This window comes from Parasteatoda tepidariorum, chromosome 9, assembly GCF_982258835.1.
Source record: "Parasteatoda tepidariorum strain Cologne lab strain chromosome 9, Ptep-v5.0, whole genome shotgun sequence".
Classification (NCBI taxonomy): Eukaryota; Metazoa; Arthropoda; class Arachnida; order Araneae; family Theridiidae; genus Parasteatoda; species Parasteatoda tepidariorum.
In genome coordinates, this window is record NC_141763.1 from 35389296 (window position 1) to 35412757 (window position 23462).

A 23462-nucleotide genomic window follows, 5' to 3' on the forward strand; every position below is an offset into this window, starting at 1 on the left:
GCAATGGTGTTTTAATAATGATAAACTGTCTCAATTAATAAGAGGGTTTTTTTTTTTTAAAAAAAACTATTTAAATAATTTAAATGTTTGTAGTTCTTATCAAGTTATTTTTACGTTTAAAAATTATGAATAGCTCTCTAACAGTATTCTCTCAAATCAAAGAACCGTTCAAAAGTAGTAAAGAAATAAAAAAAAGAGATAAATTTCTATCAATTTGTACAATTGTAACTACCATTTTATAGAGATAATTATACTTGTATGAAAACTATGCCAGATCTATACCTTCCCACATTCGAGTTTCGGGAGCAATATATTTATCAGTGGTATCAAACTAAAACCAAGATTTTTTTTTTCAAAAAAAAAAAAAAAGAAATTTTAGAAAACTCTTTATCAGAACTAAGCATAAAGGATACTCTAGCTGACCATTAATGTATCTGTTTAAACTTATTGCATGTAGAAGTGGGAGAAATTCTCTTTATTTTAATTTATTATAATATTTAATAAAACATTACCTTTATGATTAAAAAAGAAAAATAATTTCTACAACTATGGAAAATCCGTAGAAGTTAGAGGATATGTTTTTTTGACCTCTAAATGCTAATGAGGTATTTTTAAAAAGAAAATCTCACAAGCAAAAAAGCAAGTTTACATCCACAATAAAATTTTTCTAAAAGAGGAGGAAATCCTTAAAAAAAATTTATTGTCTGTGTAAGAACTAGCTTATCGAATAATTTGTTTGGTGCTTGATTATGCAATATATATTTTTAACATTTAACAATTTGTACAAAAAACAATCAGCAATTTAAGTTAGTCACCTATAAAAATGCATTCAGGCATGTATAAAATTTTTTTTCTGTCGGTATGGCACAGTGTTATTTACTATTATTTAACAGTTATTTCACTCTATTATCAGTCATGGTTCTGCATTTGATACTCGAAATTACAAGTAAATAAATACGTTGAATTCAAACATGAGTTTATATTTACAATGCAACCTTATAATTTCCTCCGTAAGAAATTTCTTTTATTTATTTTTTTATAAGCTTTTAGAGAATTCAGGAATTCACTGGGTCGAGAGTGTATAGTAGATAAGCGAGTAATAGAACCGTATAATTTTACTAACATGGTGTATTTTTGAAACTTTTTTTTAATCGCATCATAGCATGATGGATGCGATAATTAACAGGTGGAAAAAAGAAGAATTTCACTCCCTACACCCCATAGAACGATCCCTTCACATTGCTTTTGAGAATTAAAGAACACTCCCACTGGTTTATGTTTGGTTGGCGACTGTTTTTATAGTCAAGTTATTCATGTATCCATATTCATTAAAGCAGCAAGAATCGTCTGCGTTCCCAGTTGAGGGCACTTTGTTTTAGTGTCACTGGCCTATTGGATTGCAGGGATGTCAATTTTTGGAGAAAAACAAATTGCTATTTGATAGTAAGGCATCTTAATTCGATCGTTATTAACACTAGAAAGACTGAAACTTAGTATATACCTATATTGCCCAAAAGCAGTCAAATTGACTGCATTGTAAGAGAATAATGTGTAAAGAAATTTGTTTAAAATTAATTTTTAGTATTTTTTTACATTATTTACAGTTATATAACAAGTTATTAGTAAATATGAACAATAAAAAAATTATATGTTGTACAAAATCCTAAGAATCACTGTACTTATTAACAATTAGAACATATTATAGACAGACGGCTCTGTTTTCTAATAAGCTACATACGCAAACCAATTCAATACCCTATATACTGCAGCAAAAAGATGCGGATTAAAGATTAACAAACACAAAACAAAGATCATGAAAATTAACCCAAAGGAGAATATAACAACATATACATTCAAATTTGTCCAATTGAAGAAGTAAACAGTTTTATCTACCATAGATCAATTATAAATGACAGAAGAGATACAAATATCACCAACAGACTGAATGAAGTACGCAATGCTTTTGCTATTCTAAATAAATTTCGAGCATGCATTAAATGAAAAAAAAAAAAAGAATATTACTATCAAATGGGACGGATCAGCAACATGGTACAACTTGAAAACAAATACAAAAAAAAAGTTACAGGCTTTTTATCAACAAATGTATCAGAAGAATTCTTCATATAAAATGGTTTCACAAAAATATTTAACAATGAATTTATTCAAAATCAGTAAGCCAAAAACCAATGAAAATGGAAATCAGAGAACGCAAATGGCTAAGGATTGGACATACTATCAGAAACCGAAAAATTCAAAGTGAAACAGGACCCCAAGATAAACGAAAGAGGAGCCTATCTAAAATGACAAGCCGCAAAACTATTATCAATGAATTAAAGATAATAAACAAAACATGGGGAGAAATAAAGTGCTTGGCTACCAATAGGGTGAGAAGGCGAGTCACGACAAAGGCCCTATATGCTCCCTACGGAGTGAAGTGGTGTAAGAACATATTGAACAACAATACAATAGAGAAATGCACACTTTGGCCCACTTGGTGAACAGATATTAGACAAAATTCACGTTTTGATATGTTATTCTCATAAAATTGATTTGATTTCGAGTTGTTACGTCCACATTACTACATAAAAATAATTTAAATGTTCTTTAAAAATACTTACATTTCGAATCATATAGCGTTGAGGCTTTTTCAGTGTTGATGAAATTGAAACATAATCCAAAAAATGTTCATTCTTTACAACTTGATGGAATCTTTTGCACAGCAGTCGGTATCCCTGTATAATTTGGCGACTAACTTAACACTCAAGTTATTCTTCAAATTAATTAATTTGCGATTAAGTCACTATTTCTGAATTAAATAAAGTGAATTAGCATTAACCCTTTCCGGGCCGCTGACATTCGACGCTTTTCGAAAAAAATTCTTATAGTGGTAGATAAGTTTGTTTTAATTTAAGATTCTTTGTTTTGTAGATTTATAAGTGAGATTTATAAAATTTAAAATCAATCATAACAATTCCAAAAGGGATTTATACCCAATGAGATTTCTAAAATTTAAAATCAATCATAACAATTCCAAAAAGGGATTCATCCCCAATGAGACTCATAAAATTTAAAATCAATCATAACAATTCCAAAAGGGATTTATCCCCAGTGAGATTTATAAAATTTAAAATCAATCATAACAATTCCAAAAGGGATTTATAGTTAAAACCAATATAAAGTTTCAGAGCAAGACATCAAAGTGTATGACTGTCACAAAATAGGTCACCAATGACCAAAAGTTCTCCATGGAGGAAAAAAACCCAGGAACAGCAACCAGTTCTTTGCTTTGTAAATGTGATATAAAGTTATTTTATACAACACTACGTATAAACAATACAAATGTTAATATGAAACGCTTCTTGGTGGCTTTTTTAAAACGTTGGAAAAATCACCGAAAATTATGAGAGCTTTAGTCTTTAATTGTCTGCCACTATATAAAATACTTCCCAAAAAGTGTAGCAGTAGACAGCCCTGCTTATGATTGGCCCTACCTGCCCAATATTTATGGAAATTATTAAACGTTTGACCAATATTATTAAAGTTTGTACCAATATTTACGGAACAACCAGCATATTTACTAGTGAAAATTTACAAATATACAGAGAGAGCCGTGGTTTCAAAGGATAGAGCGTTCGCCTTCAATTAGGTGAAACGTGTTCGAATCCCAGCAATGGCTGGTCGATACTAAATCCGCACAAGGCTCGCACCAACCACAGAGCTGACATAAAATATCCTCAGTGGTATATGGATCATGGGTTAGTCCCCTTGTCGCCAAGCTAACCTAATCCTCTCTATGTAATGTAAATGCTGGTTAGTTTCATCAAAAAGTCCTCCACGAAAGCAAAATTTCTTCCAATAACAGATCTATGAGCTCCCTTGTCTTCTGGATTGGGTTCAAAATTACAATTTGAGTTGAACATTGGTATTCGTAAACTCAAAATTTGGGTCGGCTGTTCAACGACGGTTTTAAAATGAAATAAAATATACATAGATGCCAACTTGGTCCGTATTCTTTTTCAGAGAAAGTAAAATTTATGTTTTAATATTTAATTCTTGGTTTAGTAAATGTAACGATCCCACTACTACATATAAATAATTTAAACATCAATAGTGGTAAAAATAACCACTTTGTTCGAATTATATCGTGGTGAGTGTTTATAAGAATTTCAAAATTTCTCTTATCACATAAAAACAATACTTTTTAGAAAGCGAAGCATCCCTTTATATAGAGAGCTTGCTTGCTTTGTTTTGTAGGATTATTTTTTTGTAGGGGTAGCAATATTGATGTTTTAATGGTACTGTATGCTATTTATGGTACTTTATAATTTTGATACTTATTGATATGGTACTTTATAATTATGGTACTTATTGATATGGTACTTTATAATTATGGTACTGTAAATTTAATATCATATGAATTCGTGTACCGAATCGGTGATTCTATTGAGTTCAATGTATTGTACTTATAGATATGGTACTTTATATACGGTACTTATTGATAATTTATGGTATTTTAATTTGATATCATATGAATTTGTGTACCGAATCGGTGATTTATTGAGTTCAATGTATTGTACTTATAGATATGGTACTTTATATACGGTACTTATTGATAATTTATGGTATTTTAATTTGATATCATATGAATTTGTGTACCGAATCGGTGATTTATTGAGTTCAATGTATTGTACTTATAGATATGGTACTTTATATACGGTACTTATTGATAATTTATGGTATTTTAATTTGATATCATATGAATTTGTGTACCGAATCGGTGATTTATTGAGTTCGGTGATTTTATTGACGGTGATTTTATTGATATATTTTACTAAATATTTGAGCTGAATATTCGGCAAAATATTGCGCATAGTTCGAAACTATAGCTTTGCTCATTATTTAAGGTACTCTAACTGTAGCACTATAATTTTTCTTGGCGATAAGAGTTTCAGAAAACACGCTTAGATGAGTTTGTTGACTAAACATTTATTGCATTCGAAGATTATATAACCATCTACAATTTATATTTAATTTGATAACCATAATGTAGTTGTGAAGCATCTTCAAATAATAAAGGATAATTCAATCACAAAAAGGGGGATGCCCGCATGTTGTCGGGGGATAATTACAGTTTCTTTTCTTCTACGCATTTGTTTTCATGTAGTCACGTGTTTTCAAATGTAGTACTACAAGAAGAGATCTTTGGCAAGGCGCCAACATGTCAGACGACGAGCACAAGGACGCAAGGACATTGACCAAAAAAACGTTCCTTTCAGTTCTTTATTTAAAATTGCATTTTTTATTTTCGTGTCATTTATGCGCGATTTTTTTTTTATTCATCTTTACAACTAAATCCGATGTAGCTACTTTGCAAGATGTTGTTTCCTATTTTTTTTCAATGCTTCTTAGAATGAACATTCCTTCAGATTTTGTGTAAAAATCGTTCTTATCCATTGATGTAAATAAATTTCTGCTCACAATTATCGCAGTAAATGTAATTTAAATACTACTTGGAAAAGCGTTCATCGAGAAGTGATAACATTTCCAATCATGACTATTTAAAGTTACTTGATTATCAGGAGTAACACTTGAAAATTATTTTTAAAAAAATAACCAAAGAACGTTTTTTCTACTTTTTTTTTTCTTTTAAGAAAAGAAGTTATTAATACTTTTTCTTTCTCGCGATTTTAATATGGATATTTTCTTGTGAAATTTCGTTCAAGTGAAAAAAAATATTAAACGGTTAACAAGATGTGGTAACAATAGTATATCTTCCGAATAAAACATATAAATGAATTGCGATTGCTACCAATTTTTCATAGTTCCCGTTTAAATAGCTGACCTCGATTTATTAAATGAAACCTTTAGTTGCGATAGTTTTAACATATTAATGATTAAAATTAAACATCGAAATATTATTAAAAGAGTGGGATATTACAGATTTAAACTGAGTACAAATTTAAACTGAGTTTCCCAGCTACCACTTTTTCTTCAAAAAGGAACTGTGCTCAAACTTCAGATCGAAATACAAATATTACACTGCGAACCTTTTTTTTTTTTCTGTTGCAGGAAATTTTTTTTAAACAGATCTATCTTTTCCACTGCTGATTTCAAATCTGCATTGGTTTTTCACTAAAACCAAACCTTTTATACAATTTAATAAAATATTCAGAATTAGGATTTTTTCTAAAAATTAACTCGAGTGATTTCTAAGTGTTCCAACTTCTCTGCAACGTAGGACGTGTAAGAAAGAAAACAATAAAACATTTGAGTTAATGATGCGATAAATTAGATCTTAGGTTTTTTTGTCTTAAATGTTATTTTTATAGGAAGAGACTACTAGATATTTGAATAAATGCAACAAATATTTTCCAGTGTTATTAGTGTAATATACCAGACAGAATTTTTTTTAAGAAAAGAAGATGCGAATTGTGAAAGACTTGTGATCTAACATATTACTGTTCGTGCTGAATGTACTTGTTAGGCAACTTATGAAAGATTATTATGATTATAACACTTGTCTCAGCAGGCAATAGTCAGGCGACCTAACTTCGCACATGTTGAACACACGCACAGTAGTCTGAATGGGGGGGGGGGAGCCAAAAGTCTAAGCATTTTGATAAATTATATATTATGAAATTTTTAGGGATTTTGAGGAACACTGATTACGAATATGAAGTCAGATTTGCGAAATTCAATGAGTTTAATTCAATATGTCGGTGAATTATTTAATTAAATGTTTAAAATTTGGATAAAAGAGTTTTTATTCTTATAGAGTATATGTTCAAAAAAGAAAAGTCTGAACTATGAAGATAAAAGAGATTGTAAATTAAATATTATTTTAAGGCAATTAGATAAAAAAAATACTGTATATAACTAAAATGTGTTTACTTATCGTGCTTTATATACTAGTCAATTAAGCAATGTTACTTCGGTTTAATATTGTGAAAAGTTGTTTTTATTTCCATTTTGTTTTTTAAATAACATATGCAACTTTGAATATGCTCCGATTTCTGTATCCAATCGCTTAAAATTGTTTTTTAGAAACCAATTTTTTAATTACGATAAGATTTCTGACCTGGTGGCAAGATATCTACCTTGGTACTCAAAATAAGTGGATAATTTCTATTATTAGCTATCACATTTGGCTTTAAAACAAATCGCATTTTTTCCTCCAAATCCAATCTTTTACTCCAAAAAATAATATATCATACCCATTTGGCGAACATAACCTTTCTTTAAAAGCTGAAGAATTGAAACTCATTGTTTTTACTCTTGTGATTTATTTTGCAAAATTAAGACGTTTCGTCAGCTGCGGTAGATTATTAGCAAAAATTTATTTATGTGGATTTTGGATATTTTTCTTTTTTTTGCGATTTTTTTAAACAAAATGTGGTAGCTGATAATAGAAATTATCCATTTTATCAGAGCACGAATGTCTGCTATTTTTTTCTTCTTCAAAAAGCAGTTTTCAGTACAAAATGTTTTATTTACAACCTGTTGGCAAAAAATGCGCTTAGGTCAAATGACTTACCACTTTTTTTTCCTTTATAAAGAAATTTTTTCGATCCCTTTAAAATAGAACATGTAATTTTCCGGTAGACCTAAGACTAAATCTAATATTACGATGGTCGAATTTCAAAAAACAAATGCTAAGAATGAAATAATAAATGTCCCCACTCTTTTTTCTGACAGAAGCACCGTAGTTTAATGGGGTTAACTTGAACCTCTGAACGGCGTTATCTTAAAGAGTGTGTAACAAAATAATAATAATAGTAATAAAATGACTTAAAAAAATACTAGTAATAAATTTCCAGACAGTGATTATTCTAACCTAACACTAGATTAGAATTAGTCTCGCCTAATATTTCCGTTGCCAGGTGGTGAATGATGGGAAAAGAAAACCGCAAATAAAAGAAAACAGGAAAGAAAAAGAGAAAAAAAGAATTCTTTCTTAGCGACTTAACTATTCACAATGAGAAAGAATAATAATCTCTACTATAAGCACCAACGGAATAAAGATGCAAATCTATCAATTTAGTTATCGCTATCACAGCTTGGAACACATTAACGAAGAATATATATATAAAATTAAAAAAAATACATAGCATAAATGAAATAAAATCGCACAGCAGGTAATGGAGCTTCAACATTAAAAATTAGGGGATGTGTCAAAATTAACTTATCTGAAACATTTCTACTATTTTTTACGACAAATACCTGCTAGCTTATTTTTTTTAATTTTTACAAGAGATTTAATGTAATTATAGTGGTAGCACAATGTATGTTTTTTTCTTTTTAAATTTTAAATTCATTAATAATTCGTGGATTTAATATTTAATTATTTTAACCATCACAAAACATATGTTTGTTTCAGCTTAGGAAAAAAATACTTTTGTTTACAATTGTAATTTAATTCATCACATAAACAGGGAATTAGTTGAAACTGTCAAATACCTGCGCGCTTTCCGGAAGATTTTTTTAAAAATATTTTTAAGGTGGTAGCAAAATTTTAACATTCATACTTTATCTTTGTTTTAACAAATTTGACGTACTATAATTTTAACAACCTTTATATTTAAATAGTAAAAACATAAAGAAGACTTGCTTTTTATCTTAGTGGGTTTCAAGTCGTAGCTACAAAGTGAATTATTTGCCAGCAATATCACTTCAATAGTTATTTCACGAACACTAGGAAAAAACTTTTTGGGACAATGTATATATTGGCAGGTATGAAGGCATTACGGTGGCGTAGTCTATTATGGTGTTGCTCGCACCGCTAGTTAGAAAGCTGGAGGTAGAGAGTTCGATCCTGGAGGCTGACAAAGCAACCGGTGGGTATACGCAGCAAGGTCCTCTCCTTAATTGTGGCGTGCACTTTTGGAGTGATGGATACCAGTTCAGGCGCAATCCACGTCGTTTGTGATCAGGGTCGAAATAACGTGACATTCCTACCACAGCCGCTAAAAGGTTAGAACCCTCAGCACTGTGGTCGGTGCGAGCCGGATGCGGAATTCGTTTTGACCAACCATCGCTGGAATTTGAACTCGGGTAGCGTCATTGAAAGGCAAACGCTCTATCTCCTAAACCACCATGATCAAATGCACAAGTTTGTGAGCAACGTATAAGTTCATACGCATACTCTTGTCTGCTCCTTCAGAAATAAAGCTTGCGACACACGCATGACTTTACCGTATCGCATCATAAACTATTATCGCTTTCTCACCACCACTCCCTACTTAGCAGGAAAGTGGGGAAATTTATCATTCATTCGAGTGAAATTTTAAAACATCCTGGTTAGGAGTACATTATTAAATTGAAAAAAAAAAAAAAAATGCTAGTAGAGAGAAACTGATTGCAGATTTGAAATCACGGAGCGAAAGTAACCAAGATCTGTTCATGTATCATGCAACAGAAGAAAAAAAAATAGTTCCCCAAGGTTATCAAATCATTTGATGTTATCAAAAGTGTAAATTAAATTACTTCATTATTTTAATTTCCTCGCAGCTTTTATATTTCTCACCAATTGCCGAAAAACAATTCTAAAATATTTTTATTTGCGTATTTTCCTTCTACATCTGATCTTTATGAAAAATCAATTTATTAAGTTAGGAGCTTAGAAATTTTTGAATGATTTATCAATAAAACTAATTCATTGAAGAGCTTAAAACAACTTTAAAATATTCCATACTGGGTTATTATTTTCCTCTTTATCAACCAATATTCCTTGCTGCAAATGGACGAAAATTTCATAATCGCGTTTTAAAAATAAAAATGCTAAGTTAATAGACGTCTCATGGGCATCGTTGGTGGGAGGGGGGAGAGTTGGGGGTATTTATTGGTCCCCCCCCCTCATTAATCAGAAATATTTAAAACATATACAGACAAATAAAGAAAATTTTCACGAACTATCATCAATTTAAATTAAAGTTAAACACAATAAGAGGAAAAAAGTAAATAATATTTTTGCAGATATTTAGTATATTTAAGAATTTTTTTTTCTCATGTGAGAAAGCTAGAAAATTATTGTGCCTGTGTAATTTAATTTCGTCCTCTTCAAAAACTGGGCCCCTGCGATGCCCATAAGAAGGCTAATTACGCAATAAATTGTCTTAATATAATGCAACTGATTTTTTTTTTTTTTTTTTTTTTTTTGTCAAAAAGCCTTACGCGCTTACAAAGTTAACCTTCAATTTGTTAGCACTACGAGTGGAATTATCCTAAAAAAAATCTTTTTTTTAAAAAAAATAATATTGATAAAAGATTAATAAGTAAAAACTAGTAACATTTTACGAGGACGGCATACCATGGGAGAAGTTTTTCATTGCAAATTCTGTTTCCCCTCAATAAGTAATTTAAAATTTAAACTATTGTAGCCATAAAGTTTCAAATACCGAAAAGAAATTTTTAAAATATCAAAATGAAAACAAATTATTACAAAACAACTTCTCCATTGCATAATCTTAAGTTTTCTATTGATATTTTGAATTATTTTTATTTATCTTTTTTAAGCAATTTAACTTTATGGCTTACTCCAGGTTTGCCTGAATTCACTTTCTTTTAAATTGGTAATGGAGGTGAAAGATAATTTGCGATGAAAAGTCCCTAAACCACGTTCTGCCTCACTAAAAGATAACCTGGCATATGCAAGCACAGTCCCTCAATATTTAAAAAACGAAACTAGAGGGGGGAAGAGAAAAAAAAAGACGAACGATACTAATGAGCTTTGAGATAAAAAAGAAAAACTTCGCAGCCTTCAAGTCGTTCTTCAACCTGGGACCTTTATAAAGCGTCCACCTGACCTATAAACCTGTTTGGCCTTGAGTCATCCCCAGTTATTTTGCACAAAATTTCACTCCCTCCCTCTCAATCTTATTTATTTATTTTTATTATTTTCCTTTTTTGGAAGAAATTAGTTGCGTCATGTTCGAACACGATCCCGAGTTTCCAATCTACAAGAAAAGGGGCGGAACCCAAAATGGTCGTTCTGTGTCTTTTTCTCCAGTATTTTTAAAAGAGAAACATGGCAACAGTCATTTGTTACTTCTACCTCCCAACCCCCCCTCTTTATAAACTTTGCTTAGATATTTTTTCATGGCGATTCAATAGCGGTTTATTTTTAGTTTCGTCGTTTTTTTTTATATATATATTGTGGCTCCATTTTGAATTGTTTTTAAAAGCGTTTTATTTAATAAATAGCCGTGGTGAATCAGGTGATAGCTCGCTCACCTCTCATTGAGGTGCCCTGGGTTCGAATCCCAGCGGTGGCCGGTCGATATGATTTCCCGCACCTGGATCGCATCGACAACAGTGCTGAAGTAAAATTTTCTCAGTGGATCATGACGGATCATGGATTAAAATCCCCTTGCCAAAGCTACCCGTGGGAAGTTTTCGTGCTTTTCCTCTCCATGCAACGCAAATGCGGGTAAGTTCCATCAAAACGTCCTCCACGAAGGCAAATTTCTCCCAGTACTTGATCCAGGAGTTCCCTTTTCTTTTGGATTGGGTTCAAAATTACAAGGCTACGGAGTTGAGCATTGGTAGTCGTATATTCAAAAATTGGGTCGGCTATCCAACGGCAGTTATAAAATACAGTCAAAACGAATAAATGAAATTAAATTGAGCCTTTTAAGAGTGGTAGCACAATTAATTATGCTGGTGTGTATAGAGGAATAGAAAAATAGTGAAAAAGACATTTTAGAATTAATCCAGACATAAACAATCGATTTATAATCATAGCCAATGATAATAAGAATAATGAAAATAAAACAATTGATTAACGTTTTAACAAAGAGTCATTATAGCAGAAATTAAGTTATTTGAATATTGCCATGGGACACAAGATATTACGAATTCTAAAAATGAGATCATTCTGAAAATAGAGAAAGAAATCTGATCTGACAACATCACCCAATCTTATTGCTTTTCCACTATCCTTCTCAATCGTTCGTCAAACTCAAATTTTAGTTCATCATAGCTCATCATATAGCTAAAAGCGATTAGATAAACACATTTACGATTTATTTTTGCGACAGTAAAATGTGCGACAAAATTCGACAAAATTAACGACAACACCGAGCTTGAGGTGAATGAAAAGAACATCCTTTTTCATCTTGAAACTCTATGGCCATTATCTATTCGATGCTCAGAATTTATTTAGTTTCGTTAAAATCAACGAATGATGTCATTCCAGTGAATTTTGTTTTTCTAGATATATACGAAAACCATATCTCAAACCAATGGTTTACGAACTCCTCGCCAACTTTCTCGAATTGTTCTTGATCAGAACTTATTTAGTTTCATTAAAAACCCGGAATGATGCCATTCCAGTGATTTTCGTTTTTCTAGTTGAATGCGAAATCCAAATCTCAAACCAGTTGTTTACGAGCTTTTTGAATTGATCAGGTTGTAAGATATTATAGGAAATAACAATAAATAACTAAAACAAATATAGAATGCAAATTGAATAATCACTACTACATAGTGAAAAGAAAGTTTTAAAAAAATCAAAGTCAATTTAAGAGCCACACCTTACATTTCAACATATAAATTTACGTTTCAAAACTTTGAGACGCTTGGATTGGTACCACTTCCTTGTATAATCATCTATAACTCCTAAACGAAGATTTTCGTAAACATAAATAATAAATAATTCGAAAACATACTGATTTAATGAATCAGGATCAACCAATACATATATAAACGAGAGCAATGTCATCCTTAAATAAAAATAAAGGAAGATTCATTATTAATTCATGACAGGCGGAAGCAGTTCGTAAAAGAGTTATTTTTAAATGCACCAATCCAGTTCAGTCGGAAACGCGGGTTGAAAAAGCGAAGTAGAGTAAAAGGAAACGGCCGATATTTATCTCATTCCACTGTTTACAACGCCGATAACATTAATGACGAGTAATTTACTCAACTGATATAAAGCAATAACTATACTACTGCATATAAAGGCGGCCAATTAATTGGGTTATAAAATAAACAATCGTTTTGTAAGAAAATTGATTCCTGTTAACACTTCCTTTTTTGGATAACGGTAGAGTGCATATAATTTATTAAGGTTCAGAGTCAACAAATTATCCTTTTTTATTAGATGTTATTTAACAAAATAAGTCAATATTTGGTTAAATTTACATGAGTTTGCAATTAAGAGGTTGCCATACCTCGGGAGAAACTTTTCATCGCTAATTCTATTTCTCCTCAGTAACTAATTTAAAGTATAGATAAAGGAAGTTCAGACAAACCTAAAGTTTCAATTGCTAAAAAAAACATTTAAAAATATGAAAATGCAAAGAAATTACTTAAGAATAGTTTCCCCATTGCGTAATCATTGGTTATTCTCTCATAATTTTTATTTTTTAAAGCTTCATGTCTTACTCTAGGTTTGTCTGAACTCATTTTTTCTGCTCTATAAATTTGAATCGTGGTGGCTCAGGGGATAGAGCGTTCGCCCTTCCAACGAGGTGAACCGAGTACGAATCCCAGCGATGTCTGGTCGATGGAATTCCGCACCTGGCTTGCACCGACCACAGTACTGACGTAAACATATCCTCAATGGTAGACGGATCATGAGTTAAGAGTTCCTTTGCAGTCGGACTAACCATGGGAGATTTTCGTGGTTTTCCTCTCCATGTAATGCAAAAGCGGGTTAGTTCCATCAAAAGACAAATTTCTCCCAATACTTGATCTATGAGTTCCCTTGTCTTATGATTGGGTTCAAAATTGCATGACTACGGAGTAGTCGTAAGTCTATTAGTAGTCGGCTATTAGTAGTCGTAAACCCAAAGAAATTGGGTCGGCTGATCAACGAAGGTTATATTATAATAAAATATAAATTTGAAATTACTTATAGAGTGGAAAGAGAATTTGCGAGGAAAAATTTCTACTACGATATAGATCCTCAAAAGAGATTGCAACTGCAGTTACTGAATTATAATTTCGAATAGAGAGCTCATTTCAGTTATAAATGTCTTTGTCACTAAAATTTGCTCTCTATTCGAAATTATAATTCAGTAACTACAGTTGCAATCTCTTTTGAGGATCTATATCGTAGTAGAAATTTTTCCTCGCAAATTCGCTTACCCCTTAACCTAACTTTTACTTTAAGTTAAAGAACTTGAATCAAGCTTCAAATTAGTAGTCTGTAAAAAGAAGATCGTAATAATTGCAAAAAGAAAAATAACACATTCGAATAAATAACAACATTTTATAACCGTTTCTCTTCTCAATGTAACGAAAAGAAGAGAAAGGAGACCTTGGCCCAGAAACCTGTTCTTCGACCTACTTATTAATCCATATCCCTAGGTTCAATATTTTTATCTCATACAAGATAATTAGATAAAGAATCGTTATTGAACTTAAGTCAACGCCATATTCAGTCCCATAAACGTACAGCAGCTATTAGAATTATCCTTTTTAAATTAAAATGTGTATAAGAAATCAATATTACTGCAAGTGATTGATTTATCATAAACTTTAGTAAAAGATTTGTTTAGTTATTTTTTTTTTTATAACCGTCGTTGAACAGCTGACCCAATTTTTTGGGTTTGCGACTACTTATAATTTTGAGTTTTTTGGGTTTGCGACTACTTATAATTAACTCCGTGGCCTTGTAATTTTGAACCCAATCCAGAAGACAAGGGAACTACTGGATCGAGTATTGGGAGAAATTTGCCTTCGTGGAGGACTTTTTGGTGGAGCTAACCCGCATTTGCGTTACATGGAGAGGAAAACCACGAGAACCACCCACGGTTAGTCTGACGGTAAGAGGACTCTAACCCATGATCGGTCTACCACTGAGGATATTTCACGTCAGGACTGTGGTCGGTGCAAGCCGGAAGCGGAATTCGTATCGACTGGGATTCGAACCCGGTTCGCCTCATTGGAAGGCGAACGCTCTGTCCCCTGAGCCATCGCGGCTCTTTATAAGATTATTTGAAGAAAAGAAAGAAAAAAAGCAGTCGGAAATTTTAAAATTCTCGTAACTGCTCCATTATTTTTAATCCTTTTTTAAGAAAAGCTAAGATTCGTCCTTTTTAACTGTCAGGTCAAAAATACTTACTAATATTGATTTAATTGAGAACTGATAGCTTAAAATAAGTGTTTTTAATAATATTTATTTTTCAGTAGTACCATACGATTTAAATATTTGAACGCTCATTAACGGCTATCTTTCAAAATGAAAGTCTGGCAGAATTAATCTCTTCGATTATCCTATCTTGTTTGAAGAGATAGCATTTATTGTGTATTTAGCTCTTCATGATAACTGTAAGTGTGCGATAACAGCCCTATAACAATTCAAGAGGTAAAAAAAGATTTTGACAGTTACATCTATTTAGAAATATCTCACCTTTTATCGGGGAATGAAGTGTAATCCAAAATCAGAGGCATATCGTGGGAGAAAAATTTAACTTCTCAAACCAAACAATAATTTATAAAGTAATTAAAATATCATACCGTCAAAGTTATGGTCAGAGACTCTGATTACTAAGGATTCTTCGTATTTCCTCGAAAATATTTTTTTTAATGGTAGCAAAGGTGATTTATCTTAATATATTAGAATTAAAAGAAATTTTGCCCACCACAAAATCGAAGTAATTTAAACAGATATATATATACAGGGATCTGTCCAGACATTTTGGGAAAGGTCCATTTTTTGTGAAATTGTGAAAAAATTACTCACATTCTTTTAACCAGAGTCCGCTTTTATGAATTTGTGCAAATAGGGTCCGTTATTGCAAAAAAAAAAAAAAACTTTTTCAAGGAGTATTTAAATTGTAAATAGATACAAGATTATGCTCGGCACTGTAAAATTATAATAAAAAAATTAAATTTTCACAGCAATTGCTGCTTCTAAATTAGAGATGCAACATACAAATATTTGGTATTTAGCCTATACTGCTGAACGCAGAATATTCATTTCGGACGAATAATGGAAGAATAGTCTGCCAAAGACAAAACTTAATTCGTTAACATCCATCTTTCTTGTTTTCTGCCCTGGGAAGGGCTTATTCGATTAACAAAACAATAATGAAGATAAACAAATTTGTTAAGGGTCCGATTAAAAGAAAAATCATTTTGTGAAGGGTCCGTTAACGGACCCAAATTTCTTCTAAACAGACCCCTGATATATATAAGGTCATATAGACGAATGCTTAAATTCTAAAGTTCAAATATTTTTTAAAATATTCTGTTTAACTTCACTATCACTAAAAAAATTAATTCGCAAAACAGCCTCAAATAGTTAGAGTAAGTGGTTATGTATATTAACCAACATCTAAATATGATTTTAATTTGTTTCATTGCTGCATTATCTTTAAAGAATTCTGTTTATAAATTAATATCTTCAAGTTAATTAATGAAATCGATTAGCATTAACCTTTTCAGGGCTGTCAATTTTCTACGCTTTTTTGGAAAATTTCTTTTAGTGGTGACTGGGTTTATTTTTTTAAAGTATGATTCTGTATTTTGTAAATTCGACTTTAAAATTATTTTTTAGAATCGAATACGACTACTTTTAAAATCGAACATCGTTTGTTAAAAAATGTCGTTAATTAAATAAATAAATAAAAATCAAATAAAATAATTTTTTTAATTGAATATGTGATTTCTTTTATTCTAATATTAGGGGGCGATATTCTCGCATTTTTTAGAAAGGTAATACACTAATTATTTTCTTTTTCGCATTTTATAATTCATCATCACATTAAGAAAAGAAAATCGTAAAATCTGTAGCAGTAACTGCCGATGAAAAAGATAGACCACGAAATCACGCGAATCGAACTCTTCAAAAAGGGGTTACTAAATGCGTGTTTTCAGTTCGAGATTTAGTTCTTGTGATAAATTATATCGGATTTTAAAAGCTATGTAGAAATCAGTAGTAATAACTGCATGGAAAATTGGAACAAAAAGAAAAGAAAACCGAATTTTTTACTTCATTATTCTTTATTTTTCATTATTCTCCAATGAGAATAGAAAAGACACAAGCATTTCCCCCCCCCCCCCACTCCGAAGCGCGAGAAAGACATCTTTTGAATATAATTCAGAAGAAAAGATAAAATCTTTCGAAAACTTCTGGAGAAAAGAAAAACAACATTTTTAATTTCCCAAAGTAAAAATCCTTCTGCAAGATCTCAGTAACGTTCTGCGACAATGTGGCCGCGTCGCCACGATTCATTATAATAAATTAATGTTACATTAATTAAAGTTGCCCGTATGCAATATGTGATAAAAACTAACTCTCATTTCAGTAAGAAGTTGATTTTATTTTTTATTAAAATGCTCAAAACTATCATATATATTCATTTATGTGTCTGAGGTCGTTTACGGCTCTCTTTCCATCTAATGTTAAAAACCAATGATTTCACAACTAGTTATGTATGGAATTTTACCAAATAAATTTAAAGTTATGTCTACCACTCTAATTTTTAAAATAAATTTTTTTGATTAGTATCAATATTAAATATTTGTAAAAATCATTTTTTTATACGAAGATATATTCGAGTGATATTTTTTTAATATAAGTTTCTTGATGTAGCAAATTCGATTTACAGGGTTTTTCGAATAGCAGGGAATTCGTTACATTAAAACTTCGTTACGAAATTAATAATGACCGCAGAAGAGCACTGATATTGATCTTGAAAACGCCTCGTTCCGCGCGAGTGCTATCAATTACTGCCGTATGAGGTCGATGATGCGAGTAATAGTTTGTTCAAGAACTCTGCAATCAAGCCGAGCATTTTTCCATCGGTTAATTAGGAAGTATACGATACTTGTAATGATTTGTTTTCTTTTCATTAATAAATAATTCTAAACACACCAGTGTAAAGTAAAGCATGCAATTTTGGTTTCTTTCTCTTCTAATACAAAAGTGCGGGTGTTAAAGAATTTCTTCTTTAATTCTTTATTAGATGGCAAAATTAATAAAAAAAATTGCGCTCTATCAGTTCGTGAAAAACTCTTACAGTAGTATCTACAATAATGCCATTAAATGCAAATGACATATAGACGAGATTTAAAAGCCGATGTACCATATTTGGAACATGTGTGTTTTTCAAAATGCTAAAGACTGGTAGCTCATAACTATCATTCTTAGCACTTAAAATTGGAGAAGTTAAATATTTCCATCAACCAGATCATATTAACACGTTGAATGTCATGGGGCACCGGTGACCAGCACTGAGTTTGTCCGTAGCACCACGGGGGTCACCGGTGACTGGCGAAGCCAAGATTACTAGAAACTCTTGTTTTTAATATTTTTATATTACCGCTAATGAAATGGTTTGAAGAAATTAATGCAATATAGAACACACAAAAATAGTTTTATTTATATACACAGAGATGCCAACTTGCTTCGGACAGCGAATAAATATTTTCAGGAGGTAGTTTATTAATTGTGATTCTTGGTTAAATAAATTCAATTTAGTAGATTTTTATCCACCACTATTTCGAAACAATTTGTAGGCTCATATAATTCATCACTTTCTTCAGATATGTCATGCAAAACATTCTTAAAAACTTGCAAAATCTGTCAAATTTGCAAATATAGTTTGTAGTTATTTACCATCTGGCCAGACGGGCAAGCACCATGTAAAATTAGCGTGGCATTCAAAGTGTTAATAATATAAAATTATATATCTTACATATAAATCGTTCTGAAAGCAAGCAGTTATTTTTTGTTAAACAAATTGGTAGCTAAATGTGGAAAATTTCGATTTAAATTATATGCAAGTCCGCTACTTCTTCCATCATTAAGACCCTTTTCCCACTGCAAAATAAAGAGTATGGTAGTTAAACAGTTAAAAAGCAAATTAAGATCTAAAGTTAGTTTTTAGTTTATTATTCATTTGCATGATTCATGAATTTATAAAAATTTTCTAATTTTGATATGACAACGTGTTAAGATTTCATTTGATGTTATGTGTACATTTTATTTTTATCGTAAATTAACATTTTTAAGTACACATTATGCTATAAAATCCATACGCTATTTCGAATTCGGAATACTTAATGGTGAGGATTGTCTGCTCTTTTATCTAAATTTAAGGTAGTGGAAAGGGGCATTTGTTAATGTTGATCTGACATTATGAAAAAGAGCACAATAAAATAACTATACACTAAGTAATATGGCATAAATTTCATTCCTAATTAATCCTAACATTTTTATTTTATATTTAAAGTTGTTCCAAAAGAGCAATAAAAAATAACAATGTTCTTTCTAATTTAGATAGCACTTGAGGAAACAAAAAGAGAAATAAAAATTAACATTATTCTTTTCAAATTTAGATAGCACTTGATGCTACAAAAAGAGAAATGAAAATTAACATTATTCTTTCTAATTTAGATAGCACTTGATGCAACACCACATGACTATCAAATCTTCATAAATATGTTACGATTTTCTTAGTATTAGCAATAGAAGTCTTTCAAAATCGCATTTATAACTAAAAAATAAATACTAAAATATACCATTAGAAAAAAAATTCCTTTAAAACGGATAAATTGGCAGCTCTTTATACGTCATACAAAAATATATAATATATAAGTATATGCAAAATTTACAATTTATTTACAATGCACAATTTTTAATGAACTAAAATATTTAGCATCAAGCACATTTTAACTTATTTACAAAGACTTTTGTCAGGAGAATAGAAATGAATCACATGAAAAACTTGACTGTACCAAATTGATGAATGTTCGTTTTTTTCACTGATAATTAATAGCATGAGCTTGAAATGAACATTTAAAAAGTTGGTAGTATAACATTAACACCTTGTTATATATTATTACACACTATTAGCTCAGTCGTTACTATTTTGCAAGATCTAGCCTTTTTTAACCAATTCATGTCCGGCCATAAATTTTATAATAATGTAAAAAACTATTTCGTAGAGACAATATAAAATGATGCAAAATAAATGCTAACACTGAAGCTCTAGTGCTATTACTTTAAAAATAAAGGAATCGCTCTTTTAAAATGATGCTTGAATCAAATGGGTAACATTTTAAAATTATTGCAAAGAACAACTAAAAGAATGCATGTATATGCCATAATCATAGTAAATTGAAAGCATACTGATTAAGGAGAAATCTATCTTTAATGAGTATTTCAGAGAGGCAAAACTTTCTCCGGACAGCAAATATATATTTTAAAGTGGTAGTTTATCAATTGTGATTCTTGGTTTAATAAATTCAATTTAGTGGATTTTAATCCACCACTATTTCTAAATAATTCGTAGGCTTATATCATTCACCACTTTTTAATGCTTATGTTATGCTATACCTCTTAAAAAAGCAAGCAAAATTAGTCAAATATTTGCAAAATTTAATTTGTAGTTATTTACCGTTTTTTTAAAATTATTTTGGCATGTCCGGAGCAGTTGGCATCTCTGGTATTTCATGAGAAAATTGAGGGTTTCAGGAAATAAAAAAAAAAATAATTGTCAACTAATTCTACAACTTTTTTTCAAAGCATTAATTTCATATAATATAATAAAGTTGTTAGTGCAATTTCCATTTCTTTCTAATTCAAGAAATTCTAGGATTTGCATTATTTTTATTTTTTTATCTAAGAATTTGAAAATCCACATTAAAGAATAAATATTTATGACAAAGTTGCTTGTGCATTTTCCATTTTTTTTCTAATTTAAGGAATTCCAAGGGCGACTATAAATATAAGAAGTAGTAGAGAATACTAATTTATTTCATATAATTAATAATTCAGTCAAAACTACAGCCATAATTTAACATTATAAATGATTCATATTTAAAGTGAAAAATTCTATGCATGCACTATTAATTAAAAAAACACAGTAAACAAAAAAAAATATGCTAGAAATAGTTGCTAATTTTAATTTCTTTTAATAAATTTATGCTATTAATAGTCACCAATTTTTTTAATCTCCGGTATTTCAAAACATGGAAACCTTTGCTCACATTTCAAAAACAATGTATTTTCGTTCAATTTACGATTGCGTCAAAATTTTTTATTGCTGATTCCATCATTTTTATCTATTTTCCAGGACCCTGGTTAAACGATTAAGGCCGTTCTTTTTCTATGTATTTTCTGAGGTGCAAAATACAATTTTAAAAAGAAACGATTAAGGATTGCATTTCACATTTTTATTGCTAATGACACTAGTTTTAACTTTTTTTCCAGGACTCTGGTTAACTTATTATATACAATTTCTCGAATTTAGACCGATATTTGGAACTTAATATTACTGATATGTCTTGACTGATAAAAAGCTAAAATTGAAATAATAGTGCACCTGTTTTGGATGTTTTCATACATAAATTTTTTTTCCAACGACATAATAGGTTAATTATAATAAAATGCATTGACAGGGTTCGTACGGTATTTAAAAAAACCTTAAAGGTGGTAGCTAAAGTAAGAAAATAAAATCTATACTTATAAATTTATATGCACCAATACGCTTAGTATTTCTAAAGAAACTTATCTAATTGCAAAATTACTGATTTATGTTTTTAATTTTTAAGATTGGTTGGTTGGATTTTATTGGCGCAAGAGCCAAAAGCGGCTATATTGCGCCAGGCACTAGGTCAAAATTTGGTCACTAGGTTAAACTAGGGTTTTATTTTTTAAAGCAGAATAAAGTCCTATGGTTTTGATAAATTTTAAAAGGTTGTGATGTATAGGGTCACCAAAAAAATAAATTTTTAAGAAAAAGCTGCAATATTGACACCACTTTTTACTTTTTTTTTAAAGATTGTACGAACCCTGCTTGATCACTGAATAAAAATGGTATAAAAAAAATAGTTTACTCACGTGATCGTTTAGAAGCTCTCCTTTGGCCTTCACCTCGCCGGGGAGGATTATCTAAGGGCGCTCCCTTTCCATTTTTGTAATAACCACTGCTTCCTTCAGTTCTCAACCAGAGGTAACGCCCCGGCAAGGGTGTTTCTGTTTGAAAATCAAAGTTCCATTTCTGTTTCTGTTGTTCTATTACTTCTTCTGATGCCTCGGGAAAAGGTGTGACTTTGAAATTTTCGTCAAAGAATATTTTTCGGCAAGTTGGTGACTGAGGAATGGAACTGAGAGGAGGTGGCAATGAAGTATCCGGAGAATTTGTATCTCCCGCTTCCTTTTCGTCACCAGTCTTAGGGCACGCAGTTCGTCTCTTACCACTCATCGTCCAGAAATTACCACTTAATTTCACGAAAACACATGACCGTTTCTTTCTTAACCTTTTATTCTTAAACGATTCCAGATTTATTTCTTATAAATTACTATCATAAATAAATATTATCAGTATCTTCGAACAAATGATACTATTATTCGGAAAACAATTATACCTGATACACAGCTTAAAAACAGTTTTATGAACACAATCTTCAATTTTTTTTAAATTGCAATTTGAAATAAAATAAAAAATAAGTTATATTCTACAGATAAAAGGTGCTGCAACCATTTATCAATCTTTTTTCTTTAGAATAAAATACAAAAGTATCATAAATCTTCTGCAAACGATATAAAAAATGTCCCCTCTATACGTTCCGCAATCATCATCAGTTAAGTAAAAAAAATATAAATTCCACGAAATGTCTTCACTTAGTAAGATGACGAAAATGAAATGTTTTTAAAAATTTCCAATCAGATGCAATGCAAGTTAAAATCCATGGTGCAAAATTGTAGATGAATGATCGTTACGATGCAAAAACACAGAACAAATGTTTGCATTTCAATGCTTACGTCTTGCAAAATAAAATGGTACTTTTAATTCCGTTGCGTCAGTCCAATGGCAAATTTTAAAAATATTTAGCATAATAATTACATACTTTCAGGCATTCTTTCGTTGCATTCGCCCTTAGTCTGTACGTGATTCTTAAAAAACCGCTCTAATTTTTTTTTTTTTCGAAATAAATTACAATTCAAAATAATTTTCCACGTTGATCGTAATGCGCCGGCGCAAACGACACCACTCTGCACGTCATACGACTCGTAGAGTGCACACGACGTAAACAAAACTTATCGCTCACAACCAACGGTTGAATTTTCCACCCTCCCCTCTCTTAGCGTTTTCTTCTTTTTTTTAATATTCTTTTTTCTTTTCTTCTTGACTTAGCGATTGCTTAGCAAGCCGTCACACAGCGTAACCGAGCATGCGTCACTTTCTAGAGAGGGGGTCGCCATGAGGCGAGAATCCGGGGACTTAGGGTTGCCAACGTAGTGATAATCTATTTGGCGATTGTCGCCAAGTTTTTGAATTCAAAAAAAAATGAGGAGGAAGGAATTATTGTTGGATTTTTTTTTATCCGTTGCGTAACCACAGTAAATAGCGCTTTGAGGTAAACAAACTGCAATGCCTGCCTTTGAGTGATGGGACCAGAGTTTGTTTACAACATTTTTCGCCATTCGGGAGCAAATGGGTACCACTCATTTTTATTTCCGACTCTCGTTCTGTAGTAACTGCGAGACGTAAACAATTTCTTCC

The 23462-nt window shown here is 31.0% G+C and overlaps 1 protein-coding gene across 2 annotated transcripts in view; it reads right to left on the reverse strand.

Annotated features, from left to right (window-relative positions):
* Positions 1 to 23182, reverse strand: part of LOC107442907 (uncharacterized) — a 45927-nt gene extending 22745 nt beyond the window's left edge. Inside the window, exons 1-2 of one of the 2 annotated variants that reach the window (XM_016056593.4) lie at positions 21797 to 23182; positions 18310 to 18772 (exon numbers count right to left, since the gene is read on the reverse strand). In XM_016056593.4, coding sequence (XP_015912079.1) covers positions 18756 to 18772; positions 21797 to 22160 — 381 coding nt within the window. In that variant the 5' untranslated portion in view covers positions 22161 to 23182 and the 3' untranslated portion in view covers positions 18310 to 18755. Of the gene's footprint in view, positions 1 to 18309; positions 18773 to 21796 lie in introns of those variants that run through there. The other variant, XM_016056592.4, reaches the window with a different exon arrangement.
* Between the last annotated feature and the right edge of the window lie 280 nt (positions 23183 to 23462).